The sequence below is a fragment of the Scophthalmus maximus genome, chromosome 21 (assembly GCF_022379125.1).
Source record: "Scophthalmus maximus strain ysfricsl-2021 chromosome 21, ASM2237912v1, whole genome shotgun sequence".
Lineage (NCBI taxonomy): Eukaryota > Metazoa > Chordata > Actinopteri > Pleuronectiformes > Scophthalmidae > Scophthalmus > Scophthalmus maximus.
Window position 1 is genome coordinate 7,059,632 of NC_061535.1, and position 22,869 is coordinate 7,082,500.

Below are 22,869 nucleotides of genomic sequence, written 5' to 3' on the forward strand. Positions count from 1 at the left end.
TAAGTGTGTAAGGAATTTGACGATGGAATTTGATTCCTTGGAGTTTAGATGATTATGTAATATGTTGAATCATCAATTGCATTTTTTTTCTGACCCCTGATCACTCAAATAAAAAAATAAAAAGACAATTTTACCTATATTCTTATAGACCCTTTCGGTAACTAAAGTATGTTTAATGTGCAAAAAGCTGATTTCGACAGGCGCCATGATGAGAGGGGATTGCAAAACTGTTGGGTACGCAAAAAACGTTTCCCTGATTAGATTGATCTCTTGCTGTTACAATGGATTCGTGCAGGTAGGGAAGTTTATTTAGAAATCCAAAGTTAAAAATGCTAAAAAAATATTCTGTTTCCCTTCACTGCATAAGGGGGATGTGTCAGATTGAACACAAAATAAATGTGGGGATGTGCACAGTATTGATCGAAAACAAAAATTGCTTTTAAAATGGGATTTTGACACAACATTCTTCCAAACAGGGCGTTGAAATGGATATCCATTGTCTTTTATATATATTTGGAAAAATTTTGAATTTTTAGTTCACTTAAAAAGAAGAAGGCTCCTTTTAAAAGAAATGATATTTAGTGACTTTATTTTCTTTTATTTGCTTCCTTTTTTTGTCCCCAAGACGTGAGGCAGAATTTGAAAGTTAAGTACGAACCTAGTTGGCCAATAAAACGGACTCACCTCCGCCCAATCTAAGACTGGTCCGAATCGGAACGCCCACCTTCCTTCGTGTCCACGCCCACACGCGTCTCTATAAACAGGCTGTAGGTGAATACGCGCGATTTTTGAAGTTGCGTGGCGGTGTGTGTTTTCGCCCTGCGGATCATGCGTGTTGCGGTGCTCTAGTTTGAACAATTCAGGCAACAATACATTGATCTCGTCTTGTAATTTTTATTTTTTCTTTTTGGTGCGCAATAACATTTAAATCGCAAAACGCTAAAGAACAAAATTAAACTCTGCTGTAGTCATGGCGGACTGGAAGACGCAGATCAGCTACAACTACAACCCGTCGTACCACGCCTACGCGTACGGCCTCGTGTACCAGCCCGGCTCCGAGCAGAGCCACGGGAACCACCTGGCCGGAGTCATGGACCTGAGCAGCTACAACGCCGGGATGACGCAGGCCTACTACGCGACCGCCAGGGCCGCGCGGGACGAGTCGCCGCCAGGCAGCCCGGAGCAGCCCGCCGCGGGCGGTCACCATCACTACCCGGGCTCCGGGGTCGTGTACCTGGGCGACAGCCAGTCCGGCCGCCTGCTCCTGGGCAGGCCGCACCGGGTCGCCTACGACGCCCGGGAGAACGAGGTCAGGCGTGTCGGCAGCGACTCGACCAGCGACTCGGAGGCTCACACCTCACCAGGTATGTCTGCTGCGGGCCACCGTCCCACGGGAGGTCGTGAACTTCCGTGGCCCCACATGACCTGCACATTGAACTTAGACCTTGGTTGTGTTGGTTCTTACCGTAGTTCTGTTTCGTGGACGATGCTAGAAACCATGACTTGGTGCTTGCTCTCATTTTTTTTTTTTTGGTGTAGTTTTTCCAAATATCCCGCCAATTTTTACTTGGGAAAAAGCCAAAGGGCGCCTTTCTCGCGACAGACTCCGAGACTAGTGCCCACCTGGTGCCACCACGAGGGGCACTCGTGGAGGTCGAACAATCCTAAACATGGTCGTCTAGTTCTCATAGTAGAAATATCTAAAAAGGATTAAGAGAAACTGTTTTAAAAGGCCGGGGGAAAAACACACCCTAACTTGGATCTTCCCACATTAAATTGACCTGATTATTATTTTATTATTATAACCTGTATATCATTGTATGAAAACTTGTTAGCAAATGTCATATGTTAAAAGAAGTGGGGGAAAAAAGTTCCCGGATCCACATCAGCACAAAAGAGCAATTCTTCCCAGGCCCAGGCCAGATCCCTCCATCAAGTAGGGTGGAATTCATGTTGAGTCATTCAAGATTTTGGGGTAAACCTGTGAAACGAAAAACAAAATTCCACGTCTTGAATAATTGTAATGATCTATGTTGATCAAATAGACTCATGGAGTTCAAGCAGTACCAGCAGCAGAGAAGGTCTGCCCCAGGCAGACCCCACTTCCTGGGCAAAGCAAGATCTTGACGAGGCGAGCAACAGGAGCCCCGTCGTCGACGTCTCCAGCTCTCTCACAGAGGAGCCGCACGCCTTCGCTGTCGCGGGGAACGAAGAGGGCGCCAACGACACCACTTCTCTACACAAACCAATAACTGCCCCCAACGAGCAAAGCACTGCGAGTAATCCCAAAAGAAAGGCGCGGACGGCCTTCTCGGAGGTTCAGATGAACGCTCTTGTCCAGCGATTCAGTGTTCAGAGATACCTCACACCGGCCGAAATGAAGAACCTGGCCGAGCTGACGGGGCTGACCTACAAACAGGTGAGGAATCAAATGGGTTGTTTGGATCATAAGTGAGGCACAATTGAATCCACCTGCATGTTTTCTGATCTGCTGGGACCTTCCTCCTCCTCTTCTTCTTTGTAGGTGAAGACTTGGTTTCAGAACCGAAGGATGAAGCTGAGGAGGCATCAGAAAGACTCCAGCTGGGTGTCCGAACGCTACAGCGTCAACAAGGACAGTCCGGGTCATGGAAGCATGTACACCAACATCCCCTCACACGTCCCACCTGTAAGTAGTTCCCATAATCTGTTGGAGACAAGATTTGTTAGTATACATACTATTAGAGCTGCAACAATTAATAAATTAGTAAATGAATGGAAATTCCAAATCACCGATTGTTTTTGATTAATAGTGAAATCAGTTTAAAAATAATTCTCTGATTTCTGGTTTCTTTGCATTTCTATGACCATGAACTTTCTCAGGTTTGTGGACAAAATGTTTGGGGAAATGCAATCAACAACAATTAATCCAGAAAATAAAAAACAGATTATTGAATAATAATGGATAATTAAAATTATCGCAACCCTACATACATTTGCAAGTAATATATTAAATTAATTTTTAAAAAATGTGTGTTTTGTTCATTGGACTGATTTTCACTTGATTCTGAAGAAAATATTTACTATTTTTGATTTCTTTTTTTCAAAATGGCTTCATATAAGTTGTGTGGGTAAAGTGATAAAAAGTAGGATCAGTTACTTTTTTTACAATGATAACAGGGAGACTGTGTCTTCAAGAGTCCCAACCAAAGCTGAGACAAAACCGTTCCAACTATATATTATGATATGAGACTATATAAACCAATTTTGCATTTGTCTTCCAGTATGGCGGAGAGGCCCAGTCCCAGCTCAAGGAGCATTACAACCAGCACATGATGGAGACAGACTTTAAGAAGGCCACGCCACAGAACCTGGCCTTCTACCTGGCCGCTATGGGCAGCGCTGCCGGGTCTGCTGGCTACCCGTCCTGGTCCCCAGGCCCATCCCAGACTGCGGTGCCCGCCAGGCCCCAGGCGGTTGGCTGGTCCATGCCCCCCGGCGTCGGCCACTACGACTACAACACCAACACGTTCAACTCGCCCGGGCACGACACGAGCTTTGAAAGCAAAGAGGACGAGCACGTCAGCTGAGGCCCTTTTTTAAAAACGCTGTCGCAGAACAACACCAGCCTTTAGTCAATGTTTGAGCTGTTCTCCAAATGTCTCCTAGTCATGTTTACATTGTCTTCCAAGTTTTTCCCCGACTGCATTTTTACGATTAACTGAGGCAGTTTTGACAGGCCGGGTGTACATATGCCTTGTTCATACTCCTGTTCAAATGTATTTTACCCTTTTTATCTTTGAAGTTTTATTTTTATATGCAACTATTTAATGTATGTTGGTGTGTTCTCTGCGCTTGCCAATACTAGATGCCTTGGATGCATTCTTTGTATTACATTGGGTTTTTCTTTTTGGAACCGTTTTAAGGGAAGTTACTGACACAGGTCAGATGTGCACACAATGAGGGGGTGTTTTTTTCTCTATAAATACAGGTTTGATTCAGCAACTTGAAATTTCGTCTTCATTTTCACTGAGGGTTTTGCTGAGTGCATGATTATATAGTTACGGTATTTATTCTTTTCTCTAATTGTGTGATTGATTAAACGGAATAGATGCCATGTGAGTTCTTTGCCATTAGAAACTAAATGCAAACACCCACTGTGACCACCCAATATCTGTCATCTTGAAATAAACCCAACCAAATGCTCCAGCAAAGAACTAGATGCAGTTTCAGCTAACATTATTTAGGCTAGTGTTACACGTGACTAGATGTACGGTTGGCAGACCATAACACAAATTAAAGGGGGGAAACCTATTGTATTAAAAAGCAATTTATTGAAAAGACAATATTTACAATAGAACCAAAGCTCAATGGTGACCAAAATGGTGACAATATTGCTCCCATCACCAACATTTCACAGCTGCTGCTCACCCTGCGTTCCATTATGCCTCCGATTTTCTTCTGATCTCCCGAGTTGTAAAGGAGCGATCCAGTTGCAACATTCGACTCTGAGGTCGGTAGTTTCGATATTATAGAACGCAGCATTAATCTACATGGCATTATTTGTCTTGTACGACCACAGGGCCGTGTCTAGTTAAACGGGACCGGTGCAAAACAATTTTTAAGTTTGAATAACCTGACAATTCTGGTGTAATTGGGGGTATAATCGCCAGTATTAATGCTTGTATTGCTACATAATGAAACAAAACTAGTATGAGTCAGCTGTCTCGGGGGAAAGCCAGGGTTTCCTTTAAGATCCCATCATGCCTTGGTAGACCGTGAAGTAAAAACCAGAGCAGATGATGCCACCAATTCAACGAATAAATCAACTCAATCATTTAACAATCCCCCTCCTGATGATTTTCCCTTTATCTGTCCATCCATCCACACAGCTCACCAAGCATCTCGTATTGCAACACAGATGGCTCCTTTCTGATTTAAATCTCTCTGTCATACACAGTAAGTAGAGTAAAGGCCCCAGTTTCTCCTCCCATTAACCCAACAGAGAGCCAGAGAGGGTAATGAAGATTGTCCATGTGTGCTATGAGGAGATGTTTATTTAGAGCTGCATGTTTCATGTCTAGTCCATCTTGAGGCTGTGATAGATGTATCGGATAAACGCCAGCGAGGCCCAGAACGACACGCTGCCCAGCATCAGGGAGAAGACGAGCGCCGTGAGCAGAGAGTAGCCAAAGAACTCCGTGCTCTGGACCAGGCCGCTCATGGACGACCGGTTCCGGTAGTAGAAAACGGAGTAGACAAAGATAAAGACGCCGGTGGAGCCAGTGCTCAGCACACTCCGCCACCACCAGCGGTAGTCCTCGCCTGACAGCAGGAAGTAGGTGAGGGCCACGGAGATGCAGGCGCCCACAGAGAGGAGGATGGCGTAGACACACAGCAGGATGCCATAGAGGGTGTAGTGCTCTCTGCCCCAAACGGTGGCAAAGATGTAGTACAGCTCCACAGAGATGGCACTGAGAGAGAAAATTGATGGAAAGGAGAAATTGTGAGATGAGAAACAAATTCAAAGGGCTTATCCCATTATGAAAAGACCAATTACACACACTCTTCGACAGCTCACCTGAATGGCAGGAAGCCGCCGATGGCCATGTGCACAGCTGTGCGTTTGTACCAGGGCTGTGTCGGGATCTGTCGGGGGATGTTGCGAGTGCGGCAGGGGGCCTGGAAGTTCCCGGCCCGGTTCTTTCCCACAATGCCTCCGATAACTGTGAGGGGGAAGCCCACCAGCACCCAGGCGCCCAGCAGGAGGAGCACCGTGGTGGCCGGCAGGGCCTGAGTGGAGCCGCTCCACCAGTGGATGGAGTTCACTACACTCCACGTCAGGAACAGGGGAGCTGCGAATGACCAAGTCACTTACAGTCAGACGTTGCTTTAATTATTCCACATGATACTTTGAGGAATGTTGCCTCAGATTGGGGATAAAAATGACCCATTACATCAGTGCTTTTCATAATGAAATAACAATGAAATAGAACAATTTTACTACTTAGGTATTTTGTGCGAGAGGGCATATTTTATTTTAACAACCTCCTCCACCCGAACTCCTAAATGAAAAATCATCATGTTATCCCCAAAAAATCTTAAACTCAATTTTGCAGTAGAAAGTTTAATGCATGTATGGAAACTACTGAGAGAGAAAAAAATATTAGAGTCTAGATGATAAACAGGAGAAGCTAAAGTGGTATACAAAATTAATTGGTAGAGAAAAATACCAAACTATTGGCAGATATGAGTGTATTTAGTTTCCATCCTCTAGAGATGGTCATGGAAGAAGAAGTTGCAGGGAAATATGATAGATATGAAATTGAGTTAAGTGTTTAGATCCGTGGAATGAAAACAGCTAATTGTTTCAACAGGGTTTTTTCTAGGACACTAATACAGTTAAGATGGTGTAACTGCTCCTGAGCAGAGGCAAAGAGACTGACCCTACTGCACATTGCAGGTAACACCTTGCTTCAAGACACCAGGACCTGAATATGTACGAGAGCTCTATAAACCTAATCTTTCAATCACGTGGCGTGACGTGGTGACAAATGCTTTCCTATCAGACTCACCGGAGAAGAGGGACGAGGTGAGGATGATGTTCCACACCCAGCGCTGGCCGTTGATCTGTGTGTAGAAGCTACAGGAGACGTACCCAGACACGCAGCTGGTCAGGGCGTACAGGACGATCGCTGCCGAGTTGATGGCGCCGTGGCGATGCACATTGAACATCCCCAACAATGCCATGACGATGATCCCTGCAGCAATGTAGAGACGTCAGGGTTGACACTTGCATCTGAGGTCTGTACATACTGTAATGTACAATGTGTGTGTTTGCCATTATCAGGTTTCTCACGCACTCAATACAAATTGATACATGGGTCAGTGGAGCTCCGAAAACTAGTCTGCTCAATTTTCGTACACAACAATGGTCACCCCGATACTGTTTATGAATTTAACAGACTTCTGTGTGTGTGTGTGTCTACATTGAGCGGTTTGTGTCGCTGTGTGTGCCTGCTCACCCGTGGCAAGGGTAAGGAACTGAGCCCCCACTCCCAGCACAGCACACAGCAGGCTTTTGTAGGGGGGAAACCTGAAGACGTCAGTGTGTATGATCTTCCAGCCGTTGTCTCCCTGGTCCAGATCGTCGCAGCCACCCTCCTCCTCCACGTTGTATCTGCAGGTGAGGGTGAAGTGTTTACTTTGCACCCAGCAAGTTTGAATCCAAACAAACTCTCACTCACATCTATATACTTCTGCAAGGAATGTAGGTATCCACACATTTTTCCGGACCACAGCAATGGTTTAAAAGGAACATACCAGTGCTTTTACAATTAAAGCCAAAAATGACTGCTTCCAATCTCTATTATTGCTGCTCACTTCAACATCATGCAGCCATATTTAGCTTTAGTAACTGTAAAATACCTTGCAGCAAATCACATTATTATATTATGGGAAGAAAAAAAATCTATGCATTTTAGTTAATAACTTTTATCTCCCCCTCAGGTTTTTATGTAACCCACAGTGTTGCTGGGCATCTCTGCCTTTAATTTTGTTTCCTATAAAGTACATGAAACCATTCACCCTCAACCGAACTGACCGTTTTCAGCTGCTTTGTTCACTGACCTGGCAAAGTCATTCTTGAGGACCCGCATTAGAATGATGATGACGAAGCCCAGCAGCAGCACCACCAGCACCAGCGAGTTGATGATGGACAGCCAGTGGATCTCCAGTGTTTTGGGGAAGAACGAGTAGTCCCGCAGGCGCTCTGCTCTCCGGGCGTGAGGCAGGGGGGACTCGAACCAGTGCACGCTGTAGGTGTGGGTGACCGTCAGGCTTCCTCCGCCCAAACCGACTCCCCCCACTGCTGCACCCGCCCCCTCCTCCAGGGGAACGGGTTTCACGTCTTTCACCGAGACATTGGCAAAAATCACAGAGTTGCCGTTGTATTCAATGTTGAAGTCTAGGTGAGACCACAAACCCACCTGGTGGAGGTGATAAGAAAATAGAGACGGGACAAAGATGAAAGGGAGGACGAAGTGAGGGATAAGACGGACAACCGGAGATGTGGTTCAGCAAGAAGCACAACAGGTTTACCTTGTGGCTGTGGGGCAGAAAGCCGCTCTCCTCTATGTAGCCCACGAACCCCCAGATTGGGATTTCATCCAAGACAAATTCAAAGTAGTACAGCTCCTCGATAGCCTCTCGAAGCTGGTCCACCTAACACACAAGAGACACACCACGGACCACATGCCCTGTGTTATGATTTAGTGTACAGCTTCCAATCACAACCAATATTCTGATGCTCTATTCAATTGGAATATTAGAAGGAAATGACAGGTTATTACTACAGCTGTTGCTGGTGTTGTGACCTTAACTAAACAAAACATCCATGAAGAACCTGCTCTGCCACTACGCCCTTTAGTCCAGAATCCTAAACAGCAGCATTGATAGCACACAAATTATCAACATATCTGATCCCGACAACAATACTAATCGTCCTAGTCATTAGATAATAGCGCTCTATAAGAGGTAGTGACTCAAAAATAGCAACCCCACCTCAAGAACTTTAAATAAAGGTTGATACTATTTTTAAACTACATTACCGTAGACAAGTATATTGTCCATTTACTTGAGGCATTGGTTAATGATGATTGAAAAAGTGGGTAAATTAAATGGTCTTTTATGACATACAGAAAATTCAATATAACTCAAGATGTCTAGCAATCTATAGTGTTAAGTTCCAGCTCTTCCATACTTGTGTGAAGAAAAAAAAACACCTGTTTCTCCGAAAGAGTCAGTTGACAGAGAGTTTTTTTCTCCACGTTCTCTCTGAAGCGGATGTGATACAACGACTCTGCCATTCTGTCGCCATCCAACACTTCTCCCAGACTCAGGGACTTGTGGTGTACCTGAACAAGAAGAAAACATTAAATCAAAAAAAATATATTTGTTATCATAACCTTGTGCCTCTGGATATATTATTTAAAGTTAAATAGTTTGTCAAAACTATATTTTAACATGTGTTCTTTCACGTCGCCACAGCTGAGTGTGAAACGGGACTCAGACTGACCTTCTCTGGCCTGCAAACAGGCAGGGTGTAGTAGTGATACGTCTCCTGGGGGTTATGATAAGGACCCACTTTGTTGACAAAGAGAGTCACGTTGTCCCCCTGCTTGTAGACCGCGCCGCAGCTCGAGAACAAGCACAGGATCAAGATGCAGCGCAGCCCCATTGTGTTCTGGCAGCGCCCCGGCAGGTGTCCCGCTCCACGCTGAATAACCCCTGCAGCACAGACGGACAGTTCATCAGGGACGTCAAAACATATCCCCCAGAGAGACTCACCCCTTAACACCTGTCAGGAAACACATTTGTGTCCATGCCCTTTAGTGACGATGTGCAAAGACTTATATGTCAAGTCCTATAAATGGAGAATTTTATGCAGCGTCACCCTCTCAATGCTCCAAATAATGCAGCTGAAAATTGAGAAAAACTGTGAGACACTGTAGAAGGTGGGGTTCGATTCCAGGTCATCCCAGTGTGGGCCCTTGGCAAGGCCCTTCATGCTACCTGCCACAACAATTGTACGTTTGCTTTGGACAAAAGCATCAGCAAAATAAATGTAGTGTAAAACTTATCAGTTTAACCAGTAGGTGGGACTGGATTTATAGATGAGCACTATAAGTAGGATCAAACTATTTGGAGCTTGTGAAAGACAGAAAAAAAGGTATATTGCCCAAAGATACCGTTCTAGGAGTCTGTCCACAATTCATAAGTGCTCAAATCAATTTTTAAAAAAGTGTATCTGAAACTTATATGGTATACTGCATATTAAAACGTGCGTGCAAAAATGTAACACCTTTATCTTGAAAATAGAATGACAACATTGCAGTGGAGTGTGATGCTTCAGTGCCAGTAGGTAGTCGTGCAGAGAGTTGTACCTTCTAAAATTCAAACCTACAACATAATAAAATGTACAAAAAGTGAAGGGGGCTCGACGTTTTCTGAAGCAAATGTATATATGAGCATATATGACCATTAACAACAGCCGCTTTGCACTGAAGTGTAGTGATGGCACCATTATTCACTTCCCCAATTCACAGCAGCAAAGAGCAACGTCAAGTGTACCAAGTGCCACAGATTTGTCAGTGGACAACGGGGAAGAGCCTCGCTGACCCGCTCCACATCACGTTTGGTCAAAATACCGCAGACGAGAAGTTGGTCGAATGTCGCCCTACCTGTACCGATGCGGTGTCACTTGAGTCGCGATGCCGCAAACACGACAAACCCCGTCTGTCCGCCGGATTCCTCTTGACTCTAGGCCCCGACGGTCTTCCCCCTGCTCCGGTATGCGCCGACACTGGAGCGCAATGTGAAGATTTTACTGCATGGACATCGCGGACTGCCTCGACGCGACGTCCCTGTTCGGGTACACGCAGTACTTTTTTTGCCGACAAATGAGACAGTGTGGAAGAAGGGGTCCGACTCCACGTCACCTCAGAAAATAAAAAATAACGACGACTCCGTTCAAGTCTTCCGGGGTGGGCGGAGAAACCGAAACCCACCTCCGAACGTTACCGGTTACTTTGCGGCCGGTCACACTCGCAATATATTTGAAACGTGTGCGGTTTGTTTTGTTGCTCTAACGCCACCGAAAACGTGCCATTTAATTGCTCCGAGGCCACAACCCGAACGACTCTATCGCTTCTGTATTTCGCAGTATTAACCGGATATGCTTCAGCCTCGGTGAACCAATCGAATTCCCTCCCCGGACTTCCGCGTTCAAACTCAGACCATGTCAATCGTACCTGCATGATCGATGCGGATTTCTGCGGGTTCTTTCCGGAGTGCTGTTTTCGGCGGATCGACAGGTAATGCCTGCCATTTGTTTTTCCCGCGAACTAGACGCAGATCATCGCGCCCTTGATGCCAGAGAGAGAGCAAGGGAGCAAACACAAAGTGCCACAGCGAGCTGGTGAGTTCGTTATTTACCGTTATTTTTTAAACTATCAATTCTACTCTTTCATGTTTTAATACCAGAAGCTGCTAGACGCTAATACCAAACACATGCATGTATGTATTTAGTGTTTTTAGCATCCTTTCCCAAGTCTACGGGGCGAAGGTAGCGACCTTGTCCCATGTTATATGAATTCTCGAGGCCATAGAACGCATAGCCCTGATGAATGTAACGTGACGGAGATGATTCGATTTCAGACGTATATACCACAATGGGAATACACGGGCTTGCCAAGCTGATTGCTGACCAGTCCCCGGGCGCCATCAAAGAACAAGAGATCAAGAACTACTTTGGTACTATGTTTTTCTTTTACATTGACGGTGCCAGATTCCAGTTTTAATATGTGAAATGGATGAATTCTGTATCAGGTGATATGGGTGTACTTCAAATATTGATGCAAAAATGTCAGCCATGATGGATTGTAGATATTTATTCGATACAATTGCAATTCATTGAGCCTAAGACCCCACTTCAGTCCATCTGCCACTCGTCATAGTGGTGTAGTTACAGTTTCAAACTCAACGTGCGAAATAACTTTGGCGTTGTTGTTTTATTAACTTTACAGGAAGAAAAATTGCCATCGATGCCTCCATGTGCATCTACCAGTTCCTAATTGCCGTGCGACAGGACGGAAACGTTCTGCAGAATGAAGATGGAGAGACGACAAGGTACAGCCCCTCAAAATTACACACACTTGTAAAAACTCAAGACAGAGGAGTCTAGAATACGTTTCGCTACCCGCTATCTCTCTTCCACAGCCACCTGATGGGAATGTTCTACCGGACGATCCGCATGCTGGAGCACGGCATCAAACCCGTGTACGTGTTCGATGGCAAGCCGCCGCAGCTCAAGTCCGCAGAGGTTGGTAATGTGGGCTCTGACATCTTGTCTGAGTGGTCTTTTTCTTTCTTTATTTTCACTGCTGTTGTTTGCTCTTTCTCATACTCTGTGTTTGCTCTTCTCCTCACCCCCAGCTGGAGAAGAGAGGGGAGAGGAGGGCAGAAGCTGAAAAGATGCTTGCTCAAGCTCAGGAAATGGGTATGTTATTGCTTTTCACACTTTAAAAAATAGTAATGAGTGGTCCCCTTCAGTATTTATTTTTAACCAACTTGGTATAAGTATAAAACAGCGTGATCAATCAATTTTTTGTGTTAAAAGCTTTATTTACTCTATGGAGATTGATTCATCTAGTTATATACTAAACTGTCTATTTTTTCAAAATCTCAACCTAGGGGAACAAGAGAATATTGACAAATTCTCCAAACGTCTGGTGAAGGTCACCAAACATCATAACGACGAGTGCAAGAAGCTGCTGACCCTGATGGGAGTGCCTTACATCGAGGTCAGCTCTAGATTAGATTTACTGCAACCTTTGCTGGCTTTTAGAACATTTCCATATTTAAACTATTTCTAGCCAGTTCGGAGGAATCTTTCCACTGTTAAATTTACATTTATCTGACTTTTTGTTACTATAAGAGTACACTTCAAAGGCCCTGAAAGACAGAAGATGTGAAGTAAACTTTGATTTTATATTGTTGTAGTTCAGTGAAATGTTTCTTCTTTTTTAAAATCGCTGGTCTACAATATTTCTAGCAACCTGTCAGAGAAATCAGTTGCAACTGGTCTAGTCTTGGCAAAATTATAATGTGTAATGTAATTTGATGTGTGTTTTGTATCATAGGCTCCGTGTGAGGCAGAGGCCAGCTGTGCCGCTCTGGTGAAAGCGGGGAAGGTGTTCGCCACGGCAACAGAGGACATGGACGGGCTGACGTTTGGTACAAATGTCCTGCTCAGACACCTCACCTCCAGTGAAGCAAAGTAATGTTACACCAAACTTAGATTTTTCCACCTTTAGCTGTATCACAAAGATAGTTTCTCCTTGCTCTGGTTGTGGTGCAACAATATGCACAGGGTCACAGCACGACTAGAGGCCATTAAATCTACGAGCAATGATTTGATTTATTCACTTGATTAAACCTAAATGAATTTATGTGTTTCAGGAAACTTCCCATCCAAGAATTCAACTTCAGTCGTATCCTGGAAGACATCGGCCTGACCAATGAACAGGTAAAGGTTTTTTAACATAAGAAAGATAAAGCACATCATCAATTATTCTGAGGAATCCAGAGGGTCATTTTTTATGTGGGGTAAAATTTAAAAACAACCTCTTCTTTTATTGTAATGTTTTTGCACCAGGCAAATTTATACTATAGTACTTTCTGGCATTAAATGCCTCCTGTTTCCATTTCCCATTCTAGTTCATAGACCTGTGTATCCTAATGGGCTGTGACTACTGTGGCACTATCAAGGGGATCGGCCCCAAGAGGGCCATCGACCTGATCAAACAGCACGGGAGCATCGAGGAGATCCTGGAGAACATCGACCAAAGCGTGAGTTGATGTTTGCAACAATCCTGTTTCGTTCAGCCGCAGGAAGGATGGACGGTGGTTCTGATTCTGATTGTGTGTGTGTGTGTCTCTCTTGCCGTCATGCAGAAGCACCCAGCTCCAGAGGACTGGCTCTACAAAGAGGCCAGGGGATTGTTTTTAAAGCCGGACGTGGTGGATTGTTCCTCAGTGGATCTGAAGTGGATCGAGCCAGACGAGGAGGCACTGGTCCAGTTCATGTGTAATGAGAAACAGTTCAGGTGAACATTCAGTTGATTCTTCATCACGTGCTCATTGAGAACACACTGGTCATACAACATCCGCGCTGTTGAACATGTAAAGGCAGGGTTTTTTGTCCTGGCATCACTTCAGCACACAAGCTTTTTAAATATGATATGAGGTTTAGTGTATATTCCAGTTTTATTTAGAGCTCATTTATAATCATTCGTCTGAGTTTTCAGTTGTCTTCTTAAAAGTCTTGATTCACGTTCTTTTCCCCCTAACTTTTAAAATGACTAAAGGAAACTTGCAGTGAAAATTGCACAAAGGATGAAATGCAGCTTTTTATTTATTGATTATGTTGTTTTTGTGTGTGTTGTGTGTGCAGTGAGGACAGGATTCGTAATGGCTTTAAAAAGATTGTAAAGAGTCGCCAGGGAAGCACGCAAGGACGACTGGACTCTTTCTTCTCCGTCACTGGATCTCTGTCCTCCAAACGGAAGGTACATTTATGAAAACCACAACGTGTCCAAAATAATTTAATGATCGGACGAACCCCATATACCTGTATCTTTATGTGATTTCCCTTGTCTGACTCCATCTATTCCCCTTTTTAACTGTGAAGACAAAGTGTTAAATAAGCGGCTTTATTTTGATGTGGGTGTATATCATGAACTGTTTTTTTCAGAGCAAATTGCTGTTGCAGGTGTTTATCGTCTGAATGTTGTACTCATTTATTTTATTTCTTTTGTCTCACTCAGGAACCTGAGGTAAAAGGATCGGCAAAGAAGAAGCAGAAGACTGGAGCCACACCGGGCAAATTTAAGAAAGGCAGATAGACTGAACATAGTTATGAGTAATAAATGTACTAATTGAATAGTACTAAACAAAAAGCTCATGTTGAGGCAGGAAGAAGAAGCAGCATCACAATAGGAGTTTGTGTGTGATAATAAATAAATCGGCTGAAAATCAGTTCTACATGACCAGACATGAGTTTGAGTGTTTAAGGATTTCTTTTCAAAGTGTATTTTCTGATGAAGAATAAAAGTAAGTTGTTTTTTTGTACAACAGCTTGTCATTTCATTTAAAATCACTTATATCATTCCGTTTGTCAGGTAGCAGGATTACTCAAAAATGACATTGACAATTTTTATCAAAGATCGGCCAAGCCAACACTTGCGAGATGAGGGCAAGACTTGAGTCTTATCTTCACAAATGCATTTTAAAATATGACTGTCAGATGGAGAAACTTTTGAGTCGAACAAGAATATAGGCGGGGGATAGCTCAGCCTTGGTGAATATCTCCTCTCTCTGAGTGCACTAGAAGATAATTGTGTGACGGTGGATGTGTGGCCCATGTCATTTGAACCACTTTTTCCAGAGAAAGGATTGGTTCATATTTGGCTTATACCTACACAGTTTAAAGTCCTTGATAAATGTTATCGATTATATAAGTGCAATTGACTTTGTCTGTGCTGACAGTGGAAGGCATAAAGAATATGGCTTAAAAGACAAATCCACTGGTGCATAAATGCACTGAATCTGCAGTTTAGTACAGTTCCTCAAGAGGGCAGCCCATTCACTTCAGAACCACGATACTACTGCTTGTCTCACTCTAGTTGCCCACGGTGATTGATTTTGAGTTTTACAGTGTAAAAACTGCTCTAGATATGATTAAATATAATTTCTGAAAAAGTGAGGGTTATTTGTGCGTCACCGATAGACCACGGAGTCATTTCCTAAGGGCGGTGTTGGGGTGTAAACTGATGATTATATGCACATTGCCACAGATCCCAGGAGTGGTCATTCCAATTCATCTTTGAAATGCAGTTTGATGTTATTCACTGAAGTCTGTTGAGTGAATTCATCTTTTGCTGCTCTATTCATAAACTGCAGCTTTTGATGGCCGGAAGACAAATTGGATTTGTCCGCACCCAAAGCCGGAAGCCTGGACACCTTCTCAATATTAGGTTAACAAGATAGTGGGATCAATAATGGACTATACACAAAATACACAATAACTTTTAACACAATTTAAAAACCCCTGAAGCCAAACTTGTGTCTGTGTTTCCAGTGCCTCTGAGGATAAAGATGCAAGACCACCAAAAGGAGATGAAGCATCTGTGTGCTCTGTCCCTCCTTCTACTAACATTTGACCTGTGTCTGCTGGGAAAATGCAAAGCATCGGCTTGCTGAGGGAAGCTGCAGGTACAACCAGAGAGAATCCTCTTTGTGTTGCAAGCAAGGTCTCTTTTAATTTGTGTCGTGATGGTTATAATGGTTTTCTTCCTTGTGTGGTTCGGGGGCACATGATGGTGAGTACGACGTCTGTGTGGTTCAGAGCACATTTGTGGTGTTGTCGAGGTGAGGATTTAAGTCCCGACTGGCTGAGTGGGGTAAAAATGTAATGCTCAGACTGCACGTCACATGGATTATGAAAAATGCAGATGTACAGTAGCTGCGAATACAGTTTCATTTGTTTTAATGCTCTCCTACAAAAAAAGAATTCTACACATCAGTTGCTATTGAGTTGTATGAGTTCACAGACAGAAATTTTACACCTTGTGTCATGTTTATGCGTGCTGTTGAGCATTGTTAACCCCGGCCTGAGCCCATCCTATTCAAACTGCATGCAAATGCTGGGAGAGGAAACCATGGGAATGGCAAATTGCTCCTTTTGCTTCTACTCACACCTCCCCCTCACGCAAGGAAGCGTGGGTGGCTGGCAATTCTGCTACACAGCAATAAACCTAAAATAAGAATCACATTTACGTGATTTTTTTTCCTGAATTATTTAATCAAATTGATATGTTGTACACTGACAGGAGCAGGGTTGGTTATTTGCGGACTTTTCAGTGAATGAAATAGGAAGTGAAAGATGAGGGGAATTGGTGTGTGTGTGTGTGTTTGAGAAGAGAGAGGAAGTGAGAGAAAGGTGCTGTCATGAAGGCATTAAATATAATATGGTTACAAAAAGCAACTGTCTGCTGAGACGATCTGATAACCTTATGCATAATGGTCCGAGTGATCAGAGGTCATTTCACTAGCTGTCCTGCAACGTGTTGTAGATAGGAGTTTCATAAAACGAGTAATTTTCTTTTAATATCACGTGTCGTATGACTATTTTTTAAATGAAGAAATGTTTTGTGGTCAATTTAAACACTAATGATGCAGGGTGTCTGTCACTGGCCGTTGTTGGCTCAGGCCGTGGAGACAGCTCCTCCACAGATAGCCTTAACAACCAGTCATATTTACCTGGCAAGTAAGCCTCATCTCCCCGTCTGCACAGCACAGTTTGCATAGAAAGTGACCAGATAAGGGGCAGGTAGGTTATTGCAATGCTTGACAGCTGCACAGAAAATACGAATCAGTGGAGAGCAGCTGCAGCATAAAAGGTTGACAACATGTTGGACAGGGTTATGACCGGGAGCAGAAAGTAAGTACACAACTTATCTGTTATATATGACTGTGTTTTCCTCTGCTATGTATTATAGCTTCTTTTTTTAAATTTCAGTTATGAATCGTGAGCTGTTCAACAAATAACAATACGTTCATACATTTGGCCTCTTTGTATATGTGCATGGAGATAAATACACAGAAGATAGGAGGCTAAACTTTCTCTGACAGTTGGATTTGAACACTGCAGCAAGACCAATGAGTTAACATTGGTCACAACAATTGATCAGTCAGGCAATTGATTATTAAACAAATATCCACTATTCATCCAAGTCTTTTGTGTTTTACTGCATTGTTAAGGGAGTCATGATTAATACACTGTGTAACATCAGCTGACATGTAATACAATTACCATAACACAAAATGCTCTTAATCTTACAGTTTGATCTTTAAAATTCCCACAGTTTGAACTCACTGTTGTGTTTTTAATAATTGATAGAAAACAGAAGAGCTCTATCGCACAAATTTATAAGATTTATTTGGACACACACATACACATTTCAGATGGAACCGTTCATTTGTGTACAAATGTGATGTTCTCTCGTTACAAAATGCCACATCGGCCCTTCTCCCGTTGACAGTGTGATGGATGTGCTCAACCTGTGGAATGAAGACCCAGAGGAGCTTCTCTTGGACCTGGGCTTCGGCTGTGACGAACCGGACCTGTCAGGACGCATTCCAGCTCGTTTCATCAACTATCAATCTCAGGCAAGAGGAATAAACCTCCAGGTGTTTTTGGAGGCCCAGGAGAACCGACTAGACCTTGAGAACCCAGATGTCAGCCGTAAGTCTAGGTTTTCTTGGTAATAGTAAATAAATGAGGAGTTGCCTTCCAAGATGGTGAGAGTGATATGGGGCAGCCCAATAGGGAGGAAAGAGAAGAGTGTTGCCAGAAATGTTGGACAGCTGTGCGTTGCCTGGAATTACTTTTTTTCTGTGCAATGTGAACAGATTTCACAGTGAACCTGTATCAGTGAAGTCACCTTTTCCAGGACCATCATCAAATCTCCAAACTGTACCTGTTTCAAAATTGCTTTGAGACTTTTTTCATTATCATCTCTCCACATTTACAGATCGTTTTAGACAACTCGAGGTTCTCCAGCAGGTAACTACAACACTCCGCTCCTTGGTGGTGTCTTCCTCCTCCACCTCTGTCAGAGCGCGGGTGGGAAAAACCCTGCCCCCCGAGGCCCGGGAGAGGAGGAGGCGCATTGGTATTCTGTTCAGACGGGCATTAAAAAAGTCACACAGCCAAATCCACGGCCACAAAACCCAGGACCTTACCACTTCTCAATGTTCTGCACCGGAGTCGCTGCAAACTCAACCCAGCCTTGGAGACCACAAACTCCCCTTACAAAGAGTCAAACCTGAACTTTTGGAGTGTCTGAGTCCTCTGGCGGAGGATCGGGGAGCTGGTCCAAACCCTCAACTACAGCCTCACAGCCAGGAGAGATTACTCAGTCCTGGGCCACTGAGGGAAGGTCCCTCCCTTACAGCCAACACTTATTTACAGAGGGAGATGAGTCCAGGGCTGGCAAGTGATTCGATTGGAATGGAAAAGGCAAGTCAAAAGCAATACTAACCCTAATAGCAGGGTGGATTGTCTGTAGGTTATGACACCCAAAGCCTGCAACTGCCAAATGATTAAAGATTTTCTGTACAAACCAAAATTCATTGTTATACGGTATTTAAGCATGTATACAAGTGTTTTCTATTACAGTGCTTGGTGAGTGTAGAGAATGACTGTTTGACTGTTTGTGATGTTTGCTTGGTTGCAGGCTCTGCAAGAGCTGTCAAATAGTTACACTGGCAGCCAGAGAAGTGAGATGCCAGGCTCTCCCTCCTCTCCTCCCCCACATCACTCCTCGTCCCACCTCCTGGCTCCATCTCCGATCTCCTCTGATGTTGACAAATCTCTCCTCTCCTCTCCCCGTCCTTTACCAGAGTCTACAAAATATGACCCGTCATGTTCAGATATGGAGAAACCACCGGACCAGGTTCAGCCTCCACCTGCTTCATTGTCCGCATTAGTGTTTCCTCCTTGTCCTTTCTCACCCGAGATTCAGAACATAACTCACTCCCAATCTCCAACTCTCCCCTCTCCTGCCGTGTTCATCCCTCTCTCCACTACCTCTTCCCCCATGCAAGATGCCTCAACGATAAGAGGATCAGAGGACATTCAAACTGAAGACAAGGATGCCCCAAGCTCCAACCTCTCTACTCTTCCTCATGACTCTAAAGGCGTAGCATGCCCTCCTTTTTCGAGTGTCTCTCCATCTCCCTCTCCAAATTTGGATTGTCCATTTTCTGCCTCGATTGTTATGTCATCTTCAAAGTCTGACTCCTCCTCTGGGAGTCCAGGGAACACACAGTCAAAATGGACTGAGGGGATTTTGCATGAAAACTCTCTCTCTGCATCTGGTATTATATCATCTCCACATCCCTCTTCAAACAATTTACCTCCCTCTGCCTATCTGGATTTGAATTGTCTGTCATTTTTTTCCGAGTCCTTCTCACAGAGTCCAGAAAACAAATCAAAAGAGTCTGTTTTCTCAGACTCAGTTGGAAAAGGCCTCTTTCAAGAGCCTAACAAAACACAAAAGGAACAGGATGAAGCTCCCTCTTTTCTGTCCTTTCAGTTGGACAAAGATAATCCCTCAGCTCCATCCCCTCCTGCTCTGGACTCCTTTGAGTTTGAGGATGCTCACCACACACTGTCCTGCCTATCCCGTGAGACTTTCATTCCATTTTGTCTGTCTGCTGAGTCCTCACTTCCACATCCAGATCTAGATCGGATAGATCCAGCTGCTGGAAGAATTTCAGAGCTGAGAGAGCAGTCCATTTCCCAACAGGGGCAATCATGTTCTCATAATGATATAGCAGACCTTACAACGTCCTCTACTGTCCAAGAAGTTATTCATGCTAAAATGCATATAGAGGATAGCCTTAAGCGGAACAGAAAAGGAGAGGGTGAGAGACATACTGACAGTGTGCAGACTCAAGATTCTGTTGTTTGTATCTCAGATACAGAAAGTTCTGCCGGTCTGTTAGACTGTTCTAGATTAGCCTCTGTGGAATTATGTCACCAAACAGAAATTGATCCACACGTCCTCCTCTGTAGTCAGCGTGAAGAGTTTTTAGCTGTAACCAAACAGGAAGAGTTAAGAAGAGTCTGTCAAATGGAAATCAATGGCACACAAAGTGAATCACCCAGAAGTTATTTCATTTTAAATGAACTCTCAGAGACACAAAGCGGAGCTTCCATGGAAGCAGAGGATCTAACCAAAAATGAGAGCCTTGATCTAGTATTTGAGACCTCAGTGGATGGCATGGAGGGTGAGAATGGAGATGTGGATGCCTTTTTTGAACAGCTTGCTACTGAAGGACAGGTCTACTGGGCAGAACCCATCCAGGTTTTAAGTCCAACCCATGATGGATCTCCTGGGAATTCTTGGTTGCCTCTAGACTCAGCTACCCTGGATTCAATTTCAACCACAGGCAATGCTTTGCCTTTATCTTTGTCATCTTCAGCAACAGTGGGTTCTGACCAGAACTCAAGAAATACAACTGCCTCCCCAGATACACCCTCCTCCACGACTTTAGCTCCATTCCTATCCCCGCCCGAAACACCAAACCTCAGGCTACCAAGGCGCTCCGTTTCTGTTCAAATATCTTCATCTCTGTCTTCTCACATTGTCCACAGGAAGGATGTTCCTTATGTGGCTGACTCAAAGCGCACTCTTGTACCTAGTGTTTTCTCTTTGGACACCTCCGATCCCTTTCGTGCTGTCCAGGCATGGACAGACATGCAGATTCAGCGAAACATGGAGAAGTTATCTTGCACTGTCCCAAATGAAGTGGGTGCCACAGAAATGACACAAAAATCTCCACTGATCTTCGCTTCGTCGCCATCTTTTCCTCTACTGTCTAATGACTGTCAGTTGCATGACTGTTTCCCTGGGATGGTTGGAAAGACTGCGTCAGTCTCTGTGGACACAGGACTTGGGCCTGATAAGGAGGAGGAGGTGTACAGGAATGGGACTAGAGATAAGGAGAACCTTTGGGAAGGCAATCCATCAGTCACCATGGCCTGCTGCTGCTCCTGTGACCATCAGTGTTCCTGCTGCAGGAGTTACAACAGACAGCACACACTGGGAAACGTCCCTGTGAGTATGTTGAGAGTATTTAAATGTTCTGTCACTGATCTGTCAGGTTTCAGCTGTAATCATTTATGATGACTTTATCAGAAAATATAGATTTATTAGATGCTATGTGAAGAGTCAGTTCTCGCTGTCAGTATGTTGGATGTGGGAGGAACTAGGCAGATGTGAAGACCTGAGTGACTGTGGCACAAGTTGCGAATAAATTTAACAATGGTTATTGTCACTAGAGGAATGTGTCAAAACGCAGTTCATCATTTGTAAGTCGTTGGCCAAATGACAGACAGCTTCTCTGTGTATGTCCAGTGCTACAGATTGAATACTGATGACTGAATATTATGAATATTGCAGTTGGTCCTGCACAGGCTGACTATGATTTAGAAAATAAACCACAAATGAATGACCAAGCCTCAAATAATCTTTTTTTGGTCAGTGAAACTGTTTCTCTTGAGCAGTAGTTTTATTTTGTTTCGTATTGACCAATGTCATGAGCAGGCTTGGCAGTGAGCTATGACGTGTCCACCTTCCAGCGAGTCACGATGTCTGCACTTTGATACTAACATACTATTTGTTGTCACATTACCATAGTTCTTGAGTCCTTTCAGAGCCAGGAGCATATTAACATATGAATGTCAAATTTGCCTATGTAGCTCATGAAGCTCTCTCTCGCTCTCTCCTCGTTGTGTCTTCTTCTCTCAGTTATTGTGTTTTTTTCTCTCATGAATTCATCATTACTCAGCAACATCCATAAAAGACACTCACAATAATTGAATCCGCCGTATATTGATGTACATAGAAAAACAAAAGGCTTGTTTTTACCTCGACCGTATTGAAACATTTCATTGGTGCCTCCGTAGCTGTATAAAATCAACATATATCAATTATGTTTTTGTGAGGGTGGAAGAGGCTCAGGAGAGAGAGCACCTCCAGCTGCACCGGGGGGAGTGATGGCACAGACAACTTCAACTGTCTAATCACTCCCCCGATTTAAAACCCTGTGGAAGAAGCTTCAAAGTTTTACAGCCTGTAACTGTAACTTATTGGTATATTAAATGCCACTGTATCCTTCACCAAGCGTTTTTTTGGGGAAATCTAACTGTATTCTAACTAGGAGCAAATTTACTTCCGTTGTGATGTTGAAGATGTTGGAAAAGCCACCTGAAAACGATTTCAGTTTGTGGTGTAAACGTGGTCCGCCACTTGCATTCGATTTTATATCGAGCCTGAACATGTTTCATAACTCCTGCGCATGTTCTCCACAGTTGTCTTTGGGTGATTTGGAGGAGATGATGCTGTGTCTGCAGCACTTCCGCCTCGTGCACAGCAACATAGAGGAGCAGCTCTCTGAAGACCATGTTTCACTTCACCGTGCTCTCTCTGACCAGGACAGGTACACACTCTTGTTCATAAAGCTGTGTGGACTCTGACATGTGCAGGCTGCAGGTTAGAGCCCCCCATGCAGTATACAGAGCTCACTGGCTTTCAGTTTATAAAGCTCTGTGCCCCACATAGAGTCAAGTACATTAGAACAAAAGGATTCTTCACTCTCTCCCTTTCCTCAAAAACAAAATGGCTATTTTTTTGTGTTGGACAGCGCCACACAACCACCTAAAGGTTTTACATTAGCTTCCAAATGCATACTCAAATC

At 44.0% G+C, this 22,869-nt stretch overlaps 5 protein-coding genes across 6 annotated transcripts in view; 4 read left to right on the forward strand and 1 right to left on the reverse strand.

Annotated features, from left to right (window-relative positions):
* The first annotated feature begins 775 nt into the window (after positions 1-775).
* On the forward strand, positions 776-3,991 carry nanog (nanog homeobox). Its single transcript, XM_035619003.2, has 4 exons — positions 776-1,364; positions 2,046-2,419; positions 2,525-2,668; positions 3,264-3,991. Exons 1-4 carry the CDS (start codon positions 971-973, stop codon positions 3,567-3,569), a joined length of 1,218 nt encoding a protein of 405 aa, XP_035474896.1. The 5' UTR covers positions 776-970; the 3' UTR covers positions 3,570-3,991.
* Positions 3,992-4,293: 302 nt separating this feature from the next.
* On the reverse strand, positions 4,294-10,752 carry tm9sf1 (transmembrane 9 superfamily member 1). The gene is made up of 9 exons (XM_035619002.2): positions 10,221-10,752; positions 9,056-9,267; positions 8,763-8,894; positions 8,080-8,202; positions 7,609-7,967; positions 7,005-7,159; positions 6,555-6,740; positions 5,561-5,834; positions 4,294-5,453 (listed from the first exon to the last, which is right to left on the reverse strand). The coding sequence occupies exons 2-9, from the start codon at positions 9,215-9,217 to the stop codon at positions 5,060-5,062; spliced, it is 1,785 nt and encodes a 594-aa protein (XP_035474895.2). The 5' UTR covers positions 9,218-9,267; positions 10,221-10,752; the 3' UTR covers positions 4,294-5,059.
* A 56-nt stretch (positions 10,753-10,808) lies between these two features.
* Positions 10,809-14,673, forward strand: fen1 (flap structure-specific endonuclease 1). The gene is made up of 12 exons (XM_035619004.2): positions 10,809-10,957; positions 11,197-11,292; positions 11,565-11,667; positions 11,758-11,860; positions 11,974-12,037; positions 12,232-12,341; positions 12,681-12,817; positions 13,000-13,066; positions 13,258-13,389; positions 13,495-13,646; positions 13,994-14,108; positions 14,367-14,673. The coding sequence occupies exons 1-12, from the start codon at positions 10,909-10,911 to the stop codon at positions 14,442-14,444; spliced, it is 1,206 nt and encodes a 401-aa protein (XP_035474897.1). The 5' UTR covers positions 10,809-10,908; the 3' UTR covers positions 14,445-14,673.
* A 2,087-nt stretch (positions 14,674-16,760) lies between these two features.
* Positions 16,761-18,643, forward strand: itprid1 (ITPR interacting domain containing 1). The gene is made up of 3 exons (XM_047329978.1): positions 16,761-17,041; positions 17,643-17,845; positions 18,135-18,643. The coding sequence occupies exons 1-3, from the start codon at positions 17,010-17,012 to the stop codon at positions 18,641-18,643; spliced, it is 744 nt and encodes a 247-aa protein (XP_047185934.1). The 5' UTR covers positions 16,761-17,009.
* A 202-nt stretch (positions 18,644-18,845) lies between these two features.
* The window catches only part of LOC118291080, a 5,244-nt gene continuing 1,220 nt past the window's right edge, over positions 18,846-22,869 (forward strand). For both annotated transcript variants that reach the window (XM_047329987.1, XM_035619001.2), the window contains exons 1-2: positions 18,846-21,227; positions 22,484-22,611. In XM_047329987.1, the coding sequence (XP_047185943.1) occupies positions 18,888-21,227; positions 22,484-22,611 (2,468 nt within the window). In that variant the 5' untranslated portion in view covers positions 18,846-18,887. The remainder of the gene's footprint in view (positions 21,228-22,483; positions 22,612-22,869) is intronic.

Excerpts from the sequence above, each read along its gene's own strand:
- nanog (XM_035619003.2), top strand. The coding sequence starts at position 971 with ATGGCGGACTGGAAGACGCAGATCAGCTACAACTACAACCCGTCGTAC. Across the intron at positions 1,365-2,045 it reads GGAGGCTCACACCTCACCAG|ACTCATGGAGTTCAAGCAGT; the intron begins GTATGTCTGCTG and ends TTGATCAAATAG. Across the intron at positions 2,669-3,263 it reads TCCCCTCACACGTCCCACCT|TATGGCGGAGAGGCCCAGTC; the intron begins GTAAGTAGTTCC and ends TTTGTCTTCCAG.
- tm9sf1 (XM_035619002.2), bottom strand. The coding sequence starts at position 9,217 with ATGGGGCTGCGCTGCATCTTGATCCTGTGCTTGTTCTCGAGCTGCGGC. Across the intron at positions 7,968-8,079 it reads TTCTGCCCCACAGCCACAAG|GTGGGTTTGTGGTCTCACCT; the intron begins GTAAACCTGTTG and ends CACCTCCACCAG. Across the intron at positions 5,454-5,560 it reads GGCGGCTTCCTGCCATTCAG|TGCCATCTCTGTGGAGCTGT; the intron begins GTGAGCTGTCGA and ends TTTCTCTCTCAG.
- fen1 (XM_035619004.2), top strand. The coding sequence starts at position 10,909 with ATGCCAGAGAGAGAGCAAGGGAGCAAACACAAAGTGCCACAGCGAGCT. Across the intron at positions 11,668-11,757 it reads GAAGATGGAGAGACGACAAG|CCACCTGATGGGAATGTTCT; the intron begins GTACAGCCCCTC and ends TCTCTTCCACAG. Across the intron at positions 12,038-12,231 it reads TGCTCAAGCTCAGGAAATGG|GGGAACAAGAGAATATTGAC; the intron begins GTATGTTATTGC and ends ATCTCAACCTAG.
- itprid1 (XM_047329978.1), top strand. The coding sequence starts at position 17,010 with ATGTTGGACAGGGTTATGACCGGGAGCAGAAA. Across the intron at positions 17,042-17,642 it reads GTTATGACCGGGAGCAGAAA|TGTGATGGATGTGCTCAACC; the intron begins GTAAGTACACAA and ends TCCCGTTGACAG. Across the intron at positions 17,846-18,134 it reads TGAGAACCCAGATGTCAGCC|ATCGTTTTAGACAACTCGAG; the intron begins GTAAGTCTAGGT and ends CCACATTTACAG.